The following is a 22,097-nucleotide window of genomic DNA, read 5'->3' as shown; positions in this document are numbered from 1 at the left end:
CTTTTTGATGAAGCATTCATTTCCTTTGGGGGGGGGGGCATAAAAATACTATAAAACCATCCTTGTATATATCTTTCTAAACTTGTATGAAAACATTCTTAAGGAAAATTCCTACAAGTGAAATTGCTGGGCCACAGAGTATGCATGCTCGGAAATCTCATCAGTAATTACAAAGAGCCTCCAATGGTTTGTGCCAACATACCCTCCCAGCATCCGTGTTCATGTGTGGGGTTTGTTCCACCACAACCTTGACAACCCTGCATGTCATGGAACTTCTCCATCTTGGTCAACCTGATGAAGTGAAGAAAGGGCATCTCATTTTTTATTTTAGTTTTTATTTCTTTAATTAGGACCGAGAGAGGGATCCCTGGGTGGCTCAGTGGTTTAGCGCCTGCCTTTGGCCCAAGGCATGATCCTGGAGACCTGGGATCCAGTCCCGCATCAGGCTCCCTGCATGGAGCCTGCTTTTCCCTCTGCCTGTGTCTCTGCCTCTCTCTCTATGTCTATCATGAATGAATGAATGAATGAATGAATGAATGAATGAATAAATAAATAAATAAATAAATAAATAAATAAACTTTAAGAAAAAAATTAGGACTGAGAGGTTAGGCATTTAAGACACCACATATTTATGTTTCCTTTCCTGTGAAATGCTGATTCATGTCCTGTGCCCATTTTCCTATCCTATCTTTTGTCCTTTTACTATTGGTTTGTGTTACATGGGGCTTGGGCGGGAAACTGCCCTCCTGGATACAGGATTGCTGGGGGCAGACATGCGGCTCCGACTGCGGGGCACTGACTCTGCTTTCTCCTGCGAAATTAACCGAGTCTGTTGATGTGATTTAAATTCAAAATCCAAGAAGTCTTGGTGTTTATAAGCATTGCCTTCAGAGGAAAGGTATAGATGGTTTAAGTTCTTCCAGATGGGTGTTACCAAGCCCCCATACAAAAGGCAGTGGTGTAGCCACAGTGTAGCTGGAATTGGCTACTGTCTCATCTCTGGGGTGATTGTACTTGCATGAAGAGGATCAGCAGCCACTATGCAGGCCAGTAGGCAGATCAGGGCTGATGCAAAAGCCACACCACAATTCTGACCCACAATTGCTCTGAGGAAATAATCTCATTTCCATAAGGGTTTACAATCTTGACTAAATGAAACCTTGTAAGTTTGTGTGCATATACATTTGTGTGTGTGTGTGTGTGTGTGTGTGTGTGTGTGTGTAATTCTCTCAACAATCTGGAAACCACCTGAAATTTGCCAACTTTTAAGTCATGTATTGACTGAGGAAATTAAAAGTAATCTTTTGTCTGACCCAAGTTCCCTGTCATACAAGGAATCATTATTGCTCCAGCCCTGTTTTTAAAATAATCCAATAGTGCAACAGGTTTAATAGGCAGTCTTTATAACATTGTAAATTGTTGTGTGTATGAATACACATAGACTCTCTTTTGCTCCTTTAATCTATTCCTACCTCAGAATTCTTTATGGTAACTCTAGAATAAATTTTGTTAATGGAGATTAAAAAATATTTTCAAATATATAAATGTCACCTCAAATATATAAATAACCATGGTATCATTTAAGTGATGTTTATAATGGTTATTTTGGAACAAATTCACAAAATACTAACTATAATTCGATTTAAGTTATTTAAAATAAAATTGCAAATAACTTGAGGTGAATGCTGTAGTGGATAGGCAGTTGGATAGACCACCGTTTTCAACCACTCCTGAAGTCATTTTTATGCACAGTAAACTTCAAGGACCACTGGAATAATATTTCCTAGGGTAATATTTCTAATTCTAAACATCTTTAACAAAGAACAGTTCAAATAGATACCTGTCTTTTGAATGATACACAGAATTCCTCAAGAACAATTAAAACCACAACCAAATAAATTTATCAAGAAGGAATCATTTTATTTTTTTTTAATTTCTTTTTAATGTGTATTTATGATAGTCACACAGAGAGAGAGAGAGAGGCAGAGACACAGGCAGAGGGAGAAGCAGGCTCCATGCACCGGGAGCCCAACGTGGGATTCGATCCCGGGTCTCCAGGATCACGCCCTGGGCCAAAGACAGGCGCCAAACCGCTGCGCCACCCAGGGATCCCAAGAAGGAATCATTTTAAACAAGTTTCTATACAAAATAAGCAATGAACAATAGGCAGCACAACATGTTCATTTTAAAACAGGAGACACTGAGAAGATACAAGATCAAAATGAAAGTGATAAATAAAAAGAACATAAAAGACGAGGATCCCTCCAGGGAAAAGTCTGATATACACACAAAAATCCCTAAGGCATATGTAGTGTAGGCTGCAATGCTAAGGGAAAAACTTTACTGATTAACTCCAAATCCACTGTCACATAAAGAGAAAAAGAATACACTGGAAATCTGTCTTTGGATGGTAAACTTTGGCACAAGGGAAATTAACTGTTAGATTCAAGGGGAAATACTTCATCTCACTATTTTAAATTTGTGCTTAGTCCTTGGTCATACTTCCTGTGGATGGTAAATCATCTCCACACCCTGGATGCTTTCTTCTCTACTTTGAGAGGCAACTCCAATTCTATTTCTCTCCCCAAACCTTCCCCTGTAGACTTCTAAAAGGATGTGGACCTCCAACTCCTGGCCAGACTCTGAGCAGAGAAGGATGAAGGGAGCTGGTTAGGGGTCTCTTCCCTGTCCCAGACACAGCAACACTGATGATATCAGATGCCTGGCAGGAATTCTTCCAACCAGCACCACACACCAAAGATTCCGTAGATTTCTAGCTCTTTCTGCCAACACTTCCTGCCTGAGAAGAAGGGCAGAAGATGGAGCTGAAAGGTCAGAGAGTTCTGATCGTATTGAGGTAGTCACTGCTCCGCATGAATACCACTGCTCTCAAAAATCAATTCTATTTCTTAAGCTTCTTGGTCAAAATTTTGTTCATGTTCAGATTAGGCTCATACAAGTACAGATACAGAGATTTGAATACAGTATTTTATTTTTATTGAATGATCAAAGCCTTCTACTTATGTGTTTATCAAAATTATATTTCAAAAGGGGAAACAGTATTTCTAGACAATTTAAAAATAAAGTTTGTTTTTTACTTTAAAAGTAATGCATGTTCATGACAGAAAATCAGGAAAATACAGAAAGTATGAAAAAGAAAATAAAAGTCATTCACATACTATTACCCAAATATAGCAACTATTAATATCTTCCACCCTCTTCCTAACAAAAGAATTTTAGAATATTGTACCTAAAATTTCAAGAATTTAAGAGAGAACAGAGATGTTTCTTGTCAGTGTTGTACTGGAAGTCCTAAACAGTAAGATTTTTTTATTAAGTGGCAAAATAATTGAGACAAAGAGATGAAGCTGTTTGCAGATGATGACTACTTTATTTACTTAGAAAATCTAAGAGCATTTATGGATAGGATATTAAAACTTCAAAAGAGTATTGGGCCTATTTCCTTTTTTAAAAGATTTTATTTATTTATTCATGGGAGACACAGAGAGAGAGGCAGAGACATAGACAGAGGGAGAAGCAGGCTCCCTGCGGGGAGCCCAAGGTAGGACTCAATCCCAGGGCCCTGGGATCATGATCTGAGCCAAAGGTAGATGCTCAACCACTGAGCTACCCAGGTGCCTCCGACCTATTTCCTTTTTAAGATTTTTAAAATTTATTTGAGAGAGAGCACTAATAGGGGAGAGGGGCAAAGAGAGAGGAACAAGCAGACTCCCTGGTGAGCAGGAAAGCCAACATGAGGCTCAATCCCAGGACTCTGAGATCATGATCTGAGCCAAAGGCAGATGCTTACCCAACTGAGTCACCCAGGCACCCCAATATTAGTCCTGTTTTCTAGTATCAAACGAACTTTAAAAAATTAGTGTATTCCTACTTATCAGAAATAGAAAATACAAAAGAAAAAAAGGATTCTACCCATAGTTATACCTAGGGATGGGATCTATCCAGGAAAGAGTATAACAGGCCTGAAACTACTATTCTTAGAAAGGCCTGCTTGTAAGGTTGGTCCCTGGCTGGTATCTGAGAACTTGGTGGGTTCCCTATATTGATATAAAACTTCCCTCAAATGGTAAAAGGGGCTCACACACCTCAACTATTTGAACAGTGTGGTGCATAAACCTGATGTGGTGCATGAATACCTGCATTATGTCTTGGAGTCTGGGATTTGGGTACATGGTAGACAGAAGGTGCCCATATGACCAACCCTTAGTAATCACCTTGTGTACCAAGTCTCTCATGAGCTTCCCTGATAGACATTGCTTCACACATGTTGTCACAACTTGTTCGAAGAATAAAGTGTGTCCTGTGTGATTCCACTAAGAGACAACTCCTAAAAGCTTACATGTCTGATTTCCTCTGAACTTTGACTCACCATGTGCCTTTTTCCTTTACTAGGTTTGCTTTACAGCCTTTTGATATAAATAAATCTGAGTTGTATCACTGAGTGCTGAGTTGAGTCCTTCTAATCACTGAAACTCAAGGTGGTTTGGGGGACCCCCAATACAACATCTTTATGGAGATAATTACAAAATATCCATTGATGAACAAAAGAAGACCTAAAAACATGGAGAATTTTATCATGATGGAGAGTGGGAGGAAAAGCAGCCCACCTACCCCCATCATTCATATATTCAATGCAATTCCAATCAATACGCCTGGAGGAGTTGTTCTGATTTTTAATAGTTCTTGATAAGTCAATTCTAAAATCAATATCGAACAGCAAAGGGCCAAAAACAACCAGCTGTGAGGAAGAGTAGGTGGTAGAATTTGTCCAACTTGAGATCAGGAATTACTGTAAAGCTATAGTAATTAGGCAGTGGGAAGGATATCTCAGTGGGGCTTTCCATGGAATTTGACAACATGACTCTAAAATTTGTAAGAATAAGCAAAAGTCCAAAACAGACAAAACATTCCTGATAAAGAATGATACCAAATAGTATTTGAGGCTGCAATAATTAAGATAGCATTATATTGGTACAATGATAGACAAACAGACCAATAGAACAGAAAGCCCCCAAAACATATCTACCCTCTATAGAAAAAAAAGTTGATATTTGACATTACACATCTTGGGAGAAGGATCAACAGATGTGCTGGACAAATAGTTATCTATAGTGGGAAACTCATTTAAATCCCTATCTCATACCACACCCCTCACTCTTCTGTATGTTTGAAATACATCATAATAAAAACTTAGTGTGACTAAATACGTACACTAAAATCTCTACTCTGTTAGTAAGCCACAGGCCAGTAATCATAATTTTACAAATTGTTCTCCTTGCTAGGATCTCAAGGACCTAAGAGCTTACTTAAGTAGCAAATAAACTCAATTTCACATCAACTTTTTGAATAATATGAGCCTTACCTCATAGATCCTGGCAATTCCACAAAGTAGGGTTACTTCTCCTGGAAACTTATCTAAGCCTTGTTTGAAAAGAGTTAAAGCCGTCACTGGTTGATCCAATGAGATGTAAACCTAAAACCAAGTTACATTTCAATAAAAGTACTAGTTCTTAAAATAATAGTATTTGCTGTGATAAGTTGATAAATATTGCTTAGCAACAGGTTATCTCCTAGATATTATGGTAAAAAGTTTTCAGAAATGTGGATTAATTTTCAATAGTGATGTTATAGTTTTATCTTCACATGTCATCTTCGAAGCATCCATTCATTTATTCCTTCAACAAACACTCCTTGGGGGCTTGTGATTGCCAGAGACTGAGCAGTAAGTTAGTAAGAAAGGAACGAGGGAAAACCTTTTAGGATAGGACAGACAGGACTATGTCCATAAGCAGGCACAGAGGAACCAGTTATGAGATCAAAGTTGAAGATGCAGGAGAAAAAGGAACAAGAAGCTCTGAGAAAGGCAGCAGTGGAGAGCCTATGCAGAAGCTGGTTTTGGAAAAGGGCCCTCAGAAATAGAGGAGGAACAGATTTGTGAGGAATAGGGTCGGGGATGAGAGAGTTTGCACTTGATGGCTTCCACCTAACTAGCAATTAGGACATTAGTGTATCTAAGTCATACACTTCATAGGAAGTTCTAAAACAGGGAATTATAGTTGTAGGCATGGAAACATAAGATTATGACACTTTTTTCTCCATGATCTTGGATCCTCTATTTCCTTCAAAATAGACTGGAAGAAGGCCCAAATGGATACACAAAAAACCTGTAAATAGTGTTTAATGCTAAAGTAATAAAATATTTAATATTTTTAATTAACGATCTAATATTTTCAGAAATACGGTTCCTAAATCAGAATGATCTCTATTGTGTAGCAATTATTAAAGAAAATAAGTAAATTTTACTTTTATACAGTTGTGTAGGCAATAATAAGATATAAGCAAATCAATTTATGGAAAAATACATCAAACCATGTATTCAACAATAGTTAAATATAAAGCACATTTTTAAAATCACCTGGCAAGTGATTATCAGTGAAAAAGATGACAAATAGATGTTTTAATTTCAAGGTGTTAGAAAAGCTTAAAAGTCTACTGTGATGCTTAGAAACTTCTTTAAGAATTTAAGGTTTAACATATACAGAAGGTGGACTTAGTTTCAAACATCTCTGAAAACTACAGTAAATAGATCACAATTATTTAGCACTGTAGGTTTATATAGTGTAAATTTCATTTTGTTTCTTTTCAGTATGCAAAATCTTAAAACCATATTTAGGGAGTAGTGGCACTTCCTTTTATATAGCTCTTCTTTTCAAACTCTTTTAGCACACTTTTTAATTTTAAAAAATTCATCAAGATACAGCAAGATGATGTCCTACCCACCACTTCATCAAATGTTTCAAGTAGCCCTGGTCAGGGCCAAGAAGTAACTTTTTCCCAGGACTGAATTCTGATGGCCCTTGATGTCTGCTGTCGCTGTGGGAGGCAGTACGGGGCAGTGAGAAGGAAGACTTGCATTGGAGTACTGGATCGAAACAGCCAAGTGACGTTGAAAAACCTATTTACCCTCTTTAAGTCTCCACTATCATAAGGGTACAAAGGAAATTCTAAACTCTACCTTTGTGGGGTTTCTATGAGGCTTAAATTAACCTGTGGGTGGAAGAGACTGGATATAATACCTGCTACTGAATAGGTGTTCAATAAGGGGGAAATATCATCTTTGTTGTTATGGCAGAGCCAAGAAACCAACATCCTGCATAAAAACAATTCCCATTCTCTATAGCTACTTAGGTGGGAGACAGGCATGTTGTAGAAAAAAGGGCTTCTCTGGGGTCTGTTACCCATGGGGGCTGTAGTGAGCCTGTGGCAGTTTCTTCTGCTCTAATGGGCAATCTTTCAAAGGGGTTTTCTTATTTTTCACGGCAATCAGTTTCTCCTGAGACAGTTACCCTCCATATGTTCTCACTTTTCCACTCGCTATAAAGAAAAATAAGTCTGAGCACATTTACTTGCCAAATATTCCTGAAGAAACTGGCAGCTCTCCGTGTACATTGGCCAGAATTTGAACATTTATTTTGAGAAGACAGATTTCACTCCAGTTAAGAATACTTACTTACTTTTGCCAAGTAGAGAAATGTATCTACCATTTCCTGCTGCTTGAGGGCTGATTTAAACTGTTTTTCTGCTTCACGATACATTCCTAACCTAAGAACAGCCATTTTAAAAATTAGACATTCAACTTAAAAATAAATACTACAGCACTTATTCACACACTGACAATATGAATAGAGATAAATCACATTTCTAAGAGTAAATGTCTAAAGAAGGTAATGTCATACACACATATAAATTATTATCCGCATATAAATTATTATGTTTATATAGTTGAGCAAAAAGTTACCTATTTCCCGTAGTCACTGTCTATGTAACCCTCCAATGGTGTGTAAAAAGTCGTGTGAAGTCTAGACACTGCAGAACCAACAGCTGCCAGTGAGCCAAGGGAGCTCCATTTACCAACCAAAGAGCTTATAATCAGCTGGACATGTGGCAGGTAACCTGAGTAAATGCTTAGGGTCTCCATTTTATTGGAAGAACTCAAGGATGTCATTTCTTTGAAAACATTGTCTATTCTGACACAAAGGCCCACTTTTAAAACCCTTCTTAAATAGTCTTGATGTAAGTAGTAATTGCTACTTGAGTGACACAGCTCTACTATTTTATGATTCTAGGAACATTTTCTTTTCCTTTATCTTTGTATCTGATACAGATTGCCCTGGTCTACAAATTTGAGATTTGTTCCTTGCCTAACTATAACTGTCCTGATATCAACCCCACTTCTTCTAACCAGGGAACATTTTATTATCAGCCTGTTCTAGATTTGTCAGGTCTTCTCCTAACTACCCATCCCTAGCCAGCCAAGAGCTGCTTAGGCACTTTATAATGCTTTCATTTTGTGAAAACTGGAACAATACACAGTATGTTTCGTTGTGCTGCTTTCATTCAGAGTCTTGACAGAAGAACTCTGACCTTCTACTTGGCTGTCTAAGCCTCAAGCACTGGTGTGGCTACATCCAAATAGCTGCTAGAAGATGTGGGATTAATGGAGTTAAAAGGAAACCCCCCAAAAACTGCCCTAAAGTTAGAGAATGTGCAGAATGGCAGAAGCCCCCCACCTCTTCAAAGCTCCCACAACTTTTACAAGAGTATTCACAAAATGTTACCAAAGAACTCTCAAGTTCTGGAAAACAGCATAGTTCTACACAGAGCTTCAACTGAGCATTCAAACCTTAGGCATGTGGCTAAAGTTCAGCCACACTGAATTATCCATGAGTCTGTATATTTTTACCTAATATGATGTCTCCTCCCAAAAATAGTTTAAAAGTGATTACACTATAACCCTATAAGATACATATAAAGAATACGAAAACAGAAATTGATTTTTTTAAACAGAATGATGGAAAGATAAACAATTTTTTTTTAAAGCAATCTAAATAAATAAATAAATAAATAAATAAATAAAGCAATCAGCCATTTAACTACCCTGAAAACCAAAGAAAGGAAGATTGGGTCATACACTTTTTTTTTTAAATTACTGCATCCTCAAGAGATAACTTCTTCTAGTACTATCAAAGAGGAATAACCACATGGGTTCTTATGCAAAGGAAATTAAGTGGGTCATGTCTAAAGAAAGTCTAGGAATGAGGAAAATATCAGTCAAGTTCATGAACAGGCTAATATCAGAAAGTCGAAGTCCCAAGATAACCCCACCACCTGCCAACTTTTTCTCTCCAATTCAATAGTTGTCAAATGCCAACTGCACACACATTTCATGATCCAAAGATGAAGATCACAACCATGTCCTAAAGGCAGCAATAAGAATGGAATAAAACATGTTCACAAATAAATGGAATCGTATTTTGGCCAATAAGAAAAAAACAGGTGCTGCGAGAGCACAGAGGTGGAATGAACCTAAATAGTATCTAGGAGGAAGTGATAGGCAAGGTTTCGACAGCTAGATAGGGTGAGGTAGGGATGGGGGAGCATCTCAGATGGAAGCAAACTGTCAGTGCGAGCACACAGAGAACAGAGTGCACAGCCCAGGAGGGGGATGCTGAGTTGTTTGGTTTAACTAGAAGGGAGGACACCACAAGTAATGGGAGAAGGGAGTAAGGGAGCAAGTGTGGCCTGGGACAGGATTAGACATGCCACTCTCAAAATCCAGACTTCATCCTAGAGGTCGTGGAGATTAACCAAGGAGTCCACCCAGAGCTGTTTCTGTCACAACAGTTACTCTGCCGCTAGTATAAGAAGAAGGATGGAAGGGGCAAGAAATGGGGGCAGAGAAGCCAGATAAGAAGCTAGTAGAACAGTTCAAACAAACAGAAAGTCAGAATTCAGGCACTGGAGCAGGAATGGGGCCATAAGGGAGCTGTAGACAAAGAACTAGAAGAATGTACTGGTCGGGGTCAAAGAGACGCACATCAACTGGGGCTACACCCTCTGGTAGCCCAGCCTGGACCTGTTGGGTCGCATTAGGAGCTTCCCCTCAGCTCTCTCTGCTTGCTTCTCTCACTGTGGAAGCCATGCTTCTCATCATTTACTGTCCTCTCCCCCACTGGCCTATAAACCATCTGAAGGAAGGACTACCTAATAAATACCTGTAACCCCTGTGCCGGGCTCGTTAAATACCCTAGCAAGTCAGTGACTGCAGGAGTGCTGAGCCCATACTAAAGACGAGAGGCAATTAAGGGTCAGAGGAGAAGGCTGATTAACCTGGCAAGGTGCACTTATTTAAATGCCATTTCATACAAATGGCAGAAGGCATCCAAATTGTGCTTCTCTTTAATTGTTAAAGATATTTTAGGGTTTTGTTTAGAAGCTCGAGATTTCAAGCTTGCTTTCAGAAATTATATTCATAAAAGTTTAATGGTATGATGCTATGAAATTACCTTTTAGTAGAAAATACTTCCTCAGACTAATAGCAGAAAAAAACACTTAAGTTCTTGTAAAATATCTAAGTGGAAAGTAGTCTTAATTTCAACCAAAAAAGAATAAGCATCCTTTTTATTCCATTTACAGATTTCTTTTTCCTTACAGTAAAGGAAAGTTCTTAAGTACTGAAGGATGCTCCTAGTAACCGGTCTACCTTGTTTTGAATACTAAAAGATGTATTTATATTTATAAAATACAATGGCCCGTTTGTCTCTATTTTAAAAATGCTCCAAATGCATTTCAATATCAGGCAACAAGTTTTTTTGTTTTGTTTTTAGGCAACAAGTTTTAGATCTCATTTCTAGTTGCTGTGTAATATTCACATAATTAAACTTTTTTTTTTTAATTTTTCTTTATTTATGATAGGCACACAGTGAGAGAGAGAGAGAGGCAGAGACATAGGCAGAGGAGAAGCAGGCTCCATGCACCGGGAGCCCGACGTGGGATTCGATCCCGGGTCTCCAGGATCGCGCCCTGGGCCAAAGGTAGGCGCCAAACCGCTGCGCCACCCAGGGATCCCATATTCACATAATTAATTACGACTTTCCTAACCTCTCAATTAATTTGCTTGAAAATGTGTTTAGGGGGCGCCTGGGTGGCTCAGTCAGTTAAGCGTCTAACTCTTGATTTCGGCTCAGGTTGTGATCATGGGATTGAGCCCAGTGTAGGGCTCCACACTCAGCAGGGAGTTTGTTTGAAGATTCTTACCCTTTGCCCCACTCCCTGCTTGCACATGTGCTCTCTCCTTCTCTCTAAGGAAAAAAATGTGTTTAAACATTAAGTAAATTAATGTAAGAATATTCAGATCCTAGAGAAACACTACAGAATTGTGCAAGTAGTAAGAGAACTGATATCAGAAAGCTGAGCTCAAATTCTCATTCTGCCACTGACAAGCTACCGCCAGGTGTGGTGAGATTTAAGTGAGATCATGTCACATATGGACAAGTTAGCTCTCAATCATGAAGCACTTTACAGATGTGAGGCATCAGGGGACATAAAAAGACTTGAGAGCAAGAGAAGAGGAACAAGCAACAACGAACTCAATTCTAACAAGCCTGTTACTAACTAGTATTTTACTAACTAGTTCTTGGTGCAAATCACGGGCTCTCTCTGGCCTCAGCTTCCTCATCCAGAAAGAGGTATTGGATCTGAAGGTGCAGAGTTTCCCCTGCCCAGCATTACAGTTTTATTATTATTTATTATTTATTATCAGTTCTTACTGCTACCACATTAAATGCTCTCTCAACAAAGACACACTTTTCATTTCTTCCTGAGGAAGTTCCACCCAGAAAAATAACGATCAGAGTTGAGACTCTAAAATATGCCGCCATGTCTAAGCCCTTCACAAATAATCAAAATTTTACCTGTAGTAACATTTTCCAATCTGTACTTTCCACCACCAGTCCTTGTACTGAGAGTGCTCTGTGGAAAGGGCAGCCAAGTCCAAAGCCTTTGAAAACAATTCATTTTGGATTAGGATTTTCTTTTCGAACAATGAACAGAAACAATAAATAATGAGATAAACCATATAATTAGCATTGATCAAAACATGCATTAGAAATCAGACAGAAACTCAAGTGGCTCATGTTTCCAGATGGCTCCACCAATTTTCCCTAAATAATCGGTTCCAGACCAGAGGGTTGACAGCAGATGAATGTAAAAACTGATCAAAGGAAAGCAGATGTACAACATATTAGAATACAATTTTAATATACACTACATAAAATGGTTATTTAAAAAATCCCCTAAGTTGTACGCTCTCCCCACCCTTTATCTACCATCCAATGATTCAAAACACCTCTAAACTCAGTGGCAGTCAAGCCTTTGGTGTGTCAGCCAGGTCCAAATGCAAGGTCCCACTTTAAGATAGATGTAGAAAAATAGAGAAAGACCAAGTAAGCAGATAGATGGTCTGGCAAACAGGATCACGAAGAAGAGTCAAAGGACCAAGGACCCTTGGATATCTGTCGTCTTCAACCACCACTGTTCCATCATTCTGACCCCAGTTCAAATCCAGTGATGCTGAGGGTCAGACTCCTTTGCTGCCGAATGAACAAGATTTTCTGAGTTGCTTTCATGTTTTACACGTGTTTATCCCTTTCTCTCTAATGTCTTCTAGTTTGTTCCTTCTAATGTTTATTCAAGATCAGATAAGAGGTGACTAAATAGGAATTAGGATTTTATACAGAAGAAGTAGAAACTATTTGGACAAAAAGGAAAGCAAATCAATCTTTACACAAATTTGAAGCTCAGGTGAAGATCCAGTGAATAAAAACTCAGGTTATTAATTAAAAGAGAATTCTCATTGTTTTATTATACTTATTATTTTCTCTCAAGGTTGGAAAACTCTTATTCTTTTAGTCAGTGTTAGTATAATCATGATATCCAACAGTTAAAGTTACTTTCAGATTTCAGTTCTATGAGCTCAGAGTATATCCCATATTACTGTCCATGTGTTAAAATGAACTCTTTCTTGAAATGCAAGCCAGATGAATCCCTTCCCTCCTACCACAAAATTAACAGCTTTCCTTGTGTTTCCCCATCTTATCTTGCTCCAGGGGAAACTTCTAAATATGCAAACCCTTTATAAAGGAATGGTGTCACCACATTGAGGTTATAATGGACCTGAAAAATCAACACCTCTATTTGAAAGCTATGGGAATTAAGAACAAGCCACACACTACTTTCATATGCTTATTGTCCTTTTTCCCCCAAAACCAGAAATAAAAGTGAAGCAAAAAATGCAGGGGGAAAGTGTAACTTTAATTAGCATTATCTCTAAAAATAATTTGAAAAACATATTTTCAATCAGCTCAATTCAGGACTGAATTGTAAATATCTGAACATATTAATTTTAACTTAATTTTTAAAAAGAACTTTTCCAGCAAATCATATTCAGTCTCATGTTTAATATAACAGATCTTCTAGTTTTTCAGAAAAATACGTCACTCTAAATTTGTCACATATTCTGATTTCCCACGGTTAGATTTAGCACTTATTACAGGCTGCTGACTTTGCTTATGGTCCTAAAACAAGTCTTCCTACGTAAGACCTCTATGTCTGTGCTGAGCCGATTAAGGAAATATAGAATAAAAATGATTAAAAAATACATTTTAGTGATCACTCATCATATGAACACTGCGGCTGTACTAGACAAAACTGTGACTATTTTAAGTGGGCCTTAGGTTCCCTGAGGACAGGCACCCCTTCTTACCCACCTCTGTTGTTCTTAATACGTTGCCATGCTGTTAAGAGGCACTCAAGAGGGCTGCCCTGGTGGCTCAGCGGCTTAGCGCTGTCATCAGCCCAGGGCGTGATCCTGGAGACTTGGGATCCAGTCCCGTGTCGGGCTCCCTGCATGGAGCCTGTTTCTCCCTTTGCCTATGTCTCTGCCTCTCTGTCTCTTTCTGTGTCTATCATGAATAAATAAATAAAATCTTTAAAAAAAAAAAGGCACTCAAGAATGATGTGTGTTTTGAATTAATTCTATTCCTTATTTCTGACTTCTATTGAAAGTAAGAGCCAAACAAAACTGTCAGAGTAATAAGATTCATAATTAAAAGCTATTAACTTTTTAAAATATTAAAATAATGACAGATCTATATTTCTTTCAAGTCTTTACCAATTTTTAAAAATAAATGACTACATATTTAAGAATCTTTGAATAATTTAATCAATGTAATATCTAAATATTAATAAAGGCCTAGAATGTCACATAAAAGCCATAAGTTCATAAAAGTCCATAAGGAGAAGGGATCTTGGCAGATCTAGACTACCAAGTAGTAGTGTTTGTGAATATGCCCAACTGAGCATCCCAGTGTATTTTTAAGGAACAGTGCTCCAACCACTAATATTCTTAATGAACCAGCCATCTTTTAGTTATTGTTATGGTTGCAACAACTTCAGGATGATGAAATTAAAGAGCATACGTAAATGAAGATTCCAGAATCAACCCACATGCCACTTTAGTTTTGCCAGTACTGTCAATATCACCCCAAAAGGTACAAGGGAGGGAAGGGAGTTAAAAAGAACTCAAAGGCAGAAATATAGTTTTCCATAAATCAACTTTACTTTTTCTTATCACTTAACTATCACTTCATAATATTCTCTTTAGTTGCCTACAGTATCCTCCATAATTGTACACAAAGACAGAATCACCAACCCACATGGCACTTAGTTTTGTCAATATTGCCCACACAACAAATGGAAAAAGCATTAAGAATGGAAAGACAGAAGTAAAGTTTTCCACAGAAAATCAACTTCATTCTTTCTTAACATTTAAGTACAACTTCACAGTATCCTCCCTATTTGTCTATAATATTCTCTGTATCTGTGTGAAATAGTTCGTTTAAAAAGAAATTTGGAGGCCACCCAAAGTAACTAATATAAAAGCACCACTGATTTCCTCAGCATGTTAAAAAAACAATTCCTCTTTTCTTTTTCTAGCTAATGTTGTAAAACATAGTTTGGAAAGAAGATATAAAAATGCATGCTTTCTGCTCATTACCTAAATCCTTCTTCCATTCAGAAAATAACATTTGTGGTAAAAATCTAAAATGACATCTTAATGGAACAAGCTGATCCATAAAAGAACTATAATGCAATGAGCCCATAACAGAGTAAGGAAACAGACATAGGGCATGTGTCCTACTCAATACTGCTCACATCCATCACAGCACCAAAACACATGTACTCAATAATAACTTGTTTAAAGAATAACCCAATCAAGTAATAAACCAATCAATAAATTAATGAATAAGAGGAAAACAGAGGAACAATTTGTGCTTTTCACTAAATAAAAACAAAAACTGCTTAATTTCATGTTCTATAAAATACATGTATTGAGGGTAAGCAGGTGAAAATAACAAGCAGCATGCAATTACAAGGATTTTAATTTATTACTGCCCCTAATTTGTAGCTAAATTTAGAAATGAAAGTTGCTATAACATTACTGAAAACTGGATAATTTCCATTAGTGCTATGAAGTATAGCTTTTTTAATTTACTGTTATAATGTAAGCTATTGGCACCATGTAGGCATTTTAACAAATATTTGTGGAATTAATATACATTAACCCTGCAATACTTTTATTTCCATTTTTGGGTAATATTTTCTATATGTTACAAATATATATGTTTAGAGTGATAATTCTATTTAATGTGCGGGCTAAATGGTATACTTTGTTGGCTTAACACTATAAACACTTTATATAAGTATATATAAAAATATGTGTATTCTGTTTGTCTAGTTTTCATAATTATGATTTTTAATGGCTGCATAAAACCCCAGCATGCAGTGTATTATAATTTACTAAACTTGTCTTCTATCATTGAACATACAGGTTACCGTCCAGGTTGCTTTGCTACTACAACTAATGCTACGATGAACATCTTTGCAAGTGCGTCTGAGTTCTTTGTGAAATTTCTTGAGAAGGGAAATTATAGAAACAAATGGAATAAATGTTTATAGCTATCTGTTTTATATTATAATCTTTTCCAAATTATTATACCACTTAAAATATCATCTATGTCAGTATAACAATTACTCTACTCCCTTCCAGCATATTTTCCAAATTTCATAAATGCAAAATTGCAAGTCCAAAATTTCCTTAACTTACATTTTTATGTTAGAAAGTGCATCTCTAATGTGCTTGTTTACTGGCATTTTCTCTAATGTAAATTTTCCGTTGCCGGATCATTTCCATTTCCATAAAACATTTCCTAACAAATTCAGATAAGCTTTTTCCTATTTAACAAACACTAACATTTTAAAATCATGCTTATGTACAGATTTCACCCTCTGTTATCCTTTTACGTTTCGTTTTGCTTCTGTTCACTGTGCAGAGATATATATGAATTAGTAAGCCTTTTTCCTTTGTGATTGCTTCATAAATTTTTGTTTGCTAGTTTGAATTTTTTAAAAATTCATCACTCATCAAATGTCTAAAAGTCTTTAGAAAAATTTTCTCAACAGTGTTGTTTAATGAAGTATAAGCATCTGTTTTAAAGAGTCAAAAACTGTGCTCAATGTTGCCTTTCACGGTTCCTAAGAATAAAAATATAAAATGGATACTGCAGACTTTAGCTTTCAAATGGTATTTTTATAACATTGCCTTGCTACTGAGATCTATTTGCCAGTCACTTTTGCTGGGCCTTTTCTCTTAATTTGTGGGCTTCTTTCAGGAGACACATTCCCCCCTATTTATTACACATGGAGCTCTGGCCCTCGAGTCCTGTTCATGCTCCCAGCTCTATTTTCCTACATTAGAGGGCCCAGCATTCCAGCCTTCTATTAATCATTGCCTTTCAAACTATATTCTTTAGCAGCAGTTCCCAATCCTGGCTAAAAATTAGCATTGCCTGTGCAGCTTTTTATTAACAACAGATTTACCAGACATACCCATGGGGATTCTGATTCAGGAAGTCTAGCATGGATCCAGAAATCCATCACATTAAAATTCACCAGGTGATGCAGAAACAGTAGGATTTAGGAACTACTCAAGAGCCCTAGGCTTTGAGGGGTGGGAGCTCATGCGGCGGAGTAAGGAGGAGACCCAGTGAATATGTTCTTGGTCTGCTACTTCTGCTTGAATTCAAGCAGCTCTGCTTTTGTCTGTTTTATACAGCGGAGTCTGGATGAGATTTCATTTGAAGAGAAAGGTTGTGCTACTTAAGGAAAAAATGTGAAAATCACTGCTCTATTTAAGATTTTCAAACTTTTGAGATTTTAAGATGTTCACATTTTTTTACATTTTTTGAATCAATAAATATGAAGAACTGTGAAAGCATTCTAAAATACATAATATATAAAGGTTAATTCTGTTAGACTCTTTAGAGTCTTTAGAATCCTTAGAACCTTTAGAACATAAGTTCAGTTAGTGCAGAGAATAAATCCTATTTTATTTCAATGTGGTTCCTATTCGTCAATGTCATTATGTCAATGCCAAATGTAGAGTGACATCCTCAAGATGAATCTCTTAATGAAGACATTATCACCATGACCTACAAAGAGTATACAATCTGTCTACTTTCTGAATCCATTGTCTACAACTCCTCCCCTCACAGACCTCACTCCAGCCACCCTGGCCTCCTTACTACTCCTTGAACAATTCAAGCGTGCTTCCACTCAGGGCCTTTGTAGTTAAAGTTCTCTCTGACTTACATATTCTTCCTACACAGGACTGTATGGTCTGCTCCACCGCCCCCCTTCATCAGACCTCTGTTTAAGTGTCTTTTCAGAGTGGATTTCACTGATCCCCTTTCCATCCCATCCAAAATACCATGCTCCCCCATGTCACTGTGTATTTGCCTACCTGCTTTCTTGCTCTGTTACCTTCATAGTACTTATTATCCCATGACACGCAATGTGTTTCTAAATTTGCCGGTTCTCTCTTTTCCTTCCAAAACCAGAACATAACCTCCAAAAGAGCAGAGATCTTGTCTGCTGGCCTCCCTCTGTAATCTTAGGACCTAGAACAGTGGCTGGCACAAACTGTAGGGGCTCAGACATTTTTGGATGAAAGAAAAAAATGTCTCTTCAATAAATTAATTAATCCTTAGAAAGCTAAAATCCAGCTTTATGCAATGGAAAGACTGATTCCTTTATTTGGATGTTTCTTTAAAATGACAGTGTAACTAAATGATTTTACGTGACACACTGAAAGCCTCTGACAAGCTTTATATTAAGTGAAAATGGCATGTGCTGACTGATTTCCAGAAATGTGCATAATTTCTGCTCCAGCCTCAGTTTCCTCTCTTCCTACACGGCCACATCCACTAGAACTTCACTATACCACAACTTCTACATTCTATGTATGGGGCCCAGGCTCTCTCCTACATTTAGTCCATCTAAGTACCTGCAGTGGTATCTCCACTTGGATAGCCTGCCACGATTTTTAACTTAAAATGCCTTCAAGTGAATTATCTAGCTTCTGTAGAAACCGACTTCTTTCCCTAATTATCCCATTTCTGTTAGTAAAACAATCATTCTTCTTGCAGCACCTTTAGGAGGCAGATTTGATGAGTGTCTTTCCTCTGTCCTGCACATCAAATCTGTCATCACGTTCTGCAACTTCTTTCTTCAAAATGTCTCTTTGATCCTCCCATTTCTTAGTCCATGGCCTATTTTTTTCACTCCATACCTTGCTTATGTTTTTATCCTTTCTTTACATTTATTTTCCCTCCTTCCCTCCCAAAAATCCAACTTATTTTGTGGCTCTTTACTAATAGTACCCCTTTGAGTTTTTTTTTTTCTTTGCTATCTGGTGACAATGTCACAGCTTGGCAATATCTCTTTAATTGTGTCATTATGCCAATTTTATTTTCTCAGCTAGATTGCATGGCTTAGAGAGGAAAAAATATTTTTATTAGTTTTCCTAGTACATAGCACAGTGGTTGACACATAGAAAACACGATTAAGGAAAACGTTTTTATTTTCCTAAAAGCTTTTTCCCTAAACTAATAGGAAAATACTATCACTAGACACTACAGAATTATGTACATTCAGTTTGACAAAATTTGTGAGATAACTGGTTATTTGCTTATTAGCATGTAAAAAGTGAAACAAATGAAGCAATATGCATATAACCTTAAAACTCTTGCAAAGAAGCTACCAAGATGATTGAACAATACTGAAGCTGGGTGACGGGTGATACAGGCTCATTATATTATTCCCTCTACTTGTGTGTGTTTGAATTTTTCTTTTCATAAAATGTTGAAGAAGGGGGAAGGGGTGCACTATAAACAAACCAGAAATACTCATATGAGTAAGCCCGTATTAATACACTATATGGACTACAGAAAAAAGAAGGATCAACAGTGCTACTAGCATAAAAAATAAACTGTAGCACAAACACATTATGCAATATTCTCAATTATCTGAATCTTGCTCTTCAGTGGGTGTCTACATACTCTAGGGACCAGGCATAGTTCTTACCACTCCTATAGTTACACGAATTTTTCTACTGAAACCAACAGTGGTTTTGAAAGTATTAGTAATGCTCCAATTTTTAATAATTCCATCTGTTTATAAAGTAAGAAATAGAACATTTCAGAATCAAAATCCCCAAAGTCTTATTATAATTTTTAATAAAAGAAAATAGCATGAATTCAAAACTTACAGTCTTAACATCATTTTCATGATGAAAGATATACTCAAACAAAGCCTATGAAGAAAAAAAAAACACCAAAAGTACATTAGATTTTATTTTTAACAAAAGCACTCTATTGTTGTATCAAAATTCAAAGACCATTTTGACAGCAGCTGATTTGAACCAAAATAACAAGGTACTCTAAAAGTGCCTTTATAAGTAAAAGGTCTATCCATCATTTTTTACAATCACCATTTTAAAATACAGCGATTTATGCCAGATTCCTGTATTTATAGAATACAAACTGGAAAACTCAAATAACTAAACAGTGTTTTTGTATTATACATACTATTTTACTAGAAAGGGACAAATGAAAACATCAACTATGGGATTATCCTAAAACAGATTTAGCCCATTATTTTACACACTCTACATATATATGATATTGATAATGACACTTTAGACACGGAGAAAATTTAGAAGTTTCTTCTAAAACAAAGTAGAGCTTAAGTGTAAAGTGGGATGTGTAGATGACTCTGATGTGCAACTAGGTCTGAGAACCATTATTTTAATACTTCTCTCAACTCATCTGAATAAATAAGCATCTACTAAATCCCCATTGGTGGTATCACGTTTGTCCATAGAGCCATTATTGTACACTTGCAAAGAGGCCAGCATTTCAAGATTATTACCAGAGAAAACTTAAGAGGCAACCAAAGAAAGAAAAAAGAAACTAGGACAAGGCCCTTCTTTTAGAAACTGCACCTAACTCTCCATTGGTTCTGTTATAAAGAAGAAAAGTCAAGAGTGCAATTACCATTGCTGTGAAAAGGAGTTACCATAGACAACTCAAGCAATCATTATTCGAAATGAGTTCTGATGAGTAAAAGCGAATTGGAAACCAAAGACAGAAAAACCGGGCATTATTTCTACAACACACTAAAAAAAAAAAAAGCACAAAATCTAGTTCAGTTTAAATCTATGAAGACACACACACAAAAAAATCTATGAACACATACTATATCTGTCCTGGAAGCATCTTAGTTTGAGGGAGATGCCTTCATGGACTGCACTCCCTAGATAGAAAACAGCAATGTGGGGGTGCCTGGGTGGTGCAGTCAGTTAAGTGACCAACTCTTGGTTTCAGCTCAGTCATGATCTCAGGATCATGAGATCGAGCCCCACATCAGGCTCCACATTGAGCACCGAGTCTGCTTAATTTTCTCTCTCTCCCTCTTCCTCTGTTCCTCACCCCTAAAGTTCTCTCTCTAAAATAAACAAATCTTTAAAAAAATTTTTTTAAAAAGACAAAACACCAATGATACCAGCTAAATGGCCTAAAAGACAGGAGTTCCATATATTCCATAGGAGTTGCTGTGAATACTCAATTCCTATGAAGGTAAGGGAAATAAATGTAGCTTTATAATTCTGCTAAATGAAGTTGACCAGATTGCTGTTAAATAAGAAATTAAGAAAAAATGTCATCAGTGTTATTATAGGCTAATTCTCTATCAACTGACATTTCTTTCTCTGATTTTAATTTCAAGTCTGTATGGCTAGCATCCATTCTTATATTCCCTAGTGTTTGACACTTAGTAAATATGTAAAACGCCATTAGAACCAAGGTTCAGAATGAGCTCAGCTCATGTATAGAATTCAGAGATTACAGCTACAAACCTGGACTAGGCTTAGAACAGTTTTAGCAACAGCTAAATGCTCATGTTTCTGAATTATTCCAAGTTCAACTCCAAGTTTATCTATACATTGGACAGGTCATGGACCTCTCAGTCTCTCTCTCTTACCACACATATACACACTTATTTTCACTCTTTCTCTTTAATTTAAAGGAGCATATAATCTTTCTTTTAAGGTTTATTTATTTATTTTTAGTTTTATTTATTTGTTCATGAGAGACACACACAGAGAGAGGCAGAGACACAGGCAGAGGGAGAAGCAGGCTCCATGCAGGGAGCCTGACATGGGACTCGATCCTGGGACTCCAGGATCATGCCCTGGGCTGAAGGCGGCACTAAACTGCTGAGCCACCCGGGCTGCCCAAGATTTATTTATTTTTGAGAGAAAGAGAGAGAGAGTACATGAGTGGGAGGAAGGACAGAATCTTCAAGCGGACTCCCCACTGAGCACAGGGCCCAATGTAGGGCTAGATCTTATGACCCTGAGATCATGACCTGAACCAAAACTAAGAACTGGACACTTAAATGACTGAGCCACCCAGGTGCCAAGCATCTAGTCTTTGAGTAGTTAGAATTATTAATGTAATTCTCAATAAGGATCACGCAAGCCAGTAGGTGATTTTGAGATGCCTGCCTAATTACTAATTAGAAGTACTTATTTTTTATTTTTTTTTTTTTTAATTTATTTATGATAGTCACAGAGAGAGAGAGAGAGAGAGAGGAAGAGACACAGGCAGAGGGAGAAGCAGGCTCCATGCACCGGGAGCCCGATGTGGGACTCGATCCCGGGTCTCCAGGATCGCGCCCTGGGCCAAAGGCAGGCGCCAAACCGCTGCTCCACCCAGGGATTCCCGAAGTACTTATTTTTTCATCTTCCTTTTGACAATCCTAAAATTCTACAAGAA

General features: G+C 37.2%; 1 protein-coding gene across 6 annotated transcripts in view; it reads right to left on the bottom strand.

Moving 5' to 3' along the window:
* Positions 1–22,097, bottom strand: part of TTC8 (tetratricopeptide repeat domain 8) — a 52,981-nt gene that overhangs the window by 12,353 nt on the left and 18,531 nt on the right. For all 6 annotated transcript variants that reach the window (XM_026012525.2, XM_026012524.2, XM_026012526.2 and 3 more), the window contains 4 exons: positions 19,529–19,573; positions 11,775–11,860; positions 7,536–7,623; positions 5,384–5,494 (listed from right to left, as the gene is read on the bottom strand). In XM_026012525.2, the coding sequence (XP_025868310.1) occupies positions 5,384–5,494; positions 7,536–7,623; positions 11,775–11,860; positions 19,529–19,573 (330 nt within the window). The remainder of the gene's footprint in view (positions 1–5,383; positions 5,495–7,535; positions 7,624–11,774; positions 11,861–19,528; positions 19,574–22,097) is intronic.

This window comes from Vulpes vulpes, chromosome 6 (genome assembly GCF_048418805.1).
Source record: "Vulpes vulpes isolate BD-2025 chromosome 6, VulVul3, whole genome shotgun sequence".
In the NCBI taxonomy this organism is placed as follows: Eukaryota; Metazoa; Chordata; class Mammalia; order Carnivora; family Canidae; genus Vulpes; species Vulpes vulpes.
The sequence above is the reverse complement of the archived record's forward strand: the minus strand, read 5'-3'. Positions and strand labels throughout refer to the sequence as shown.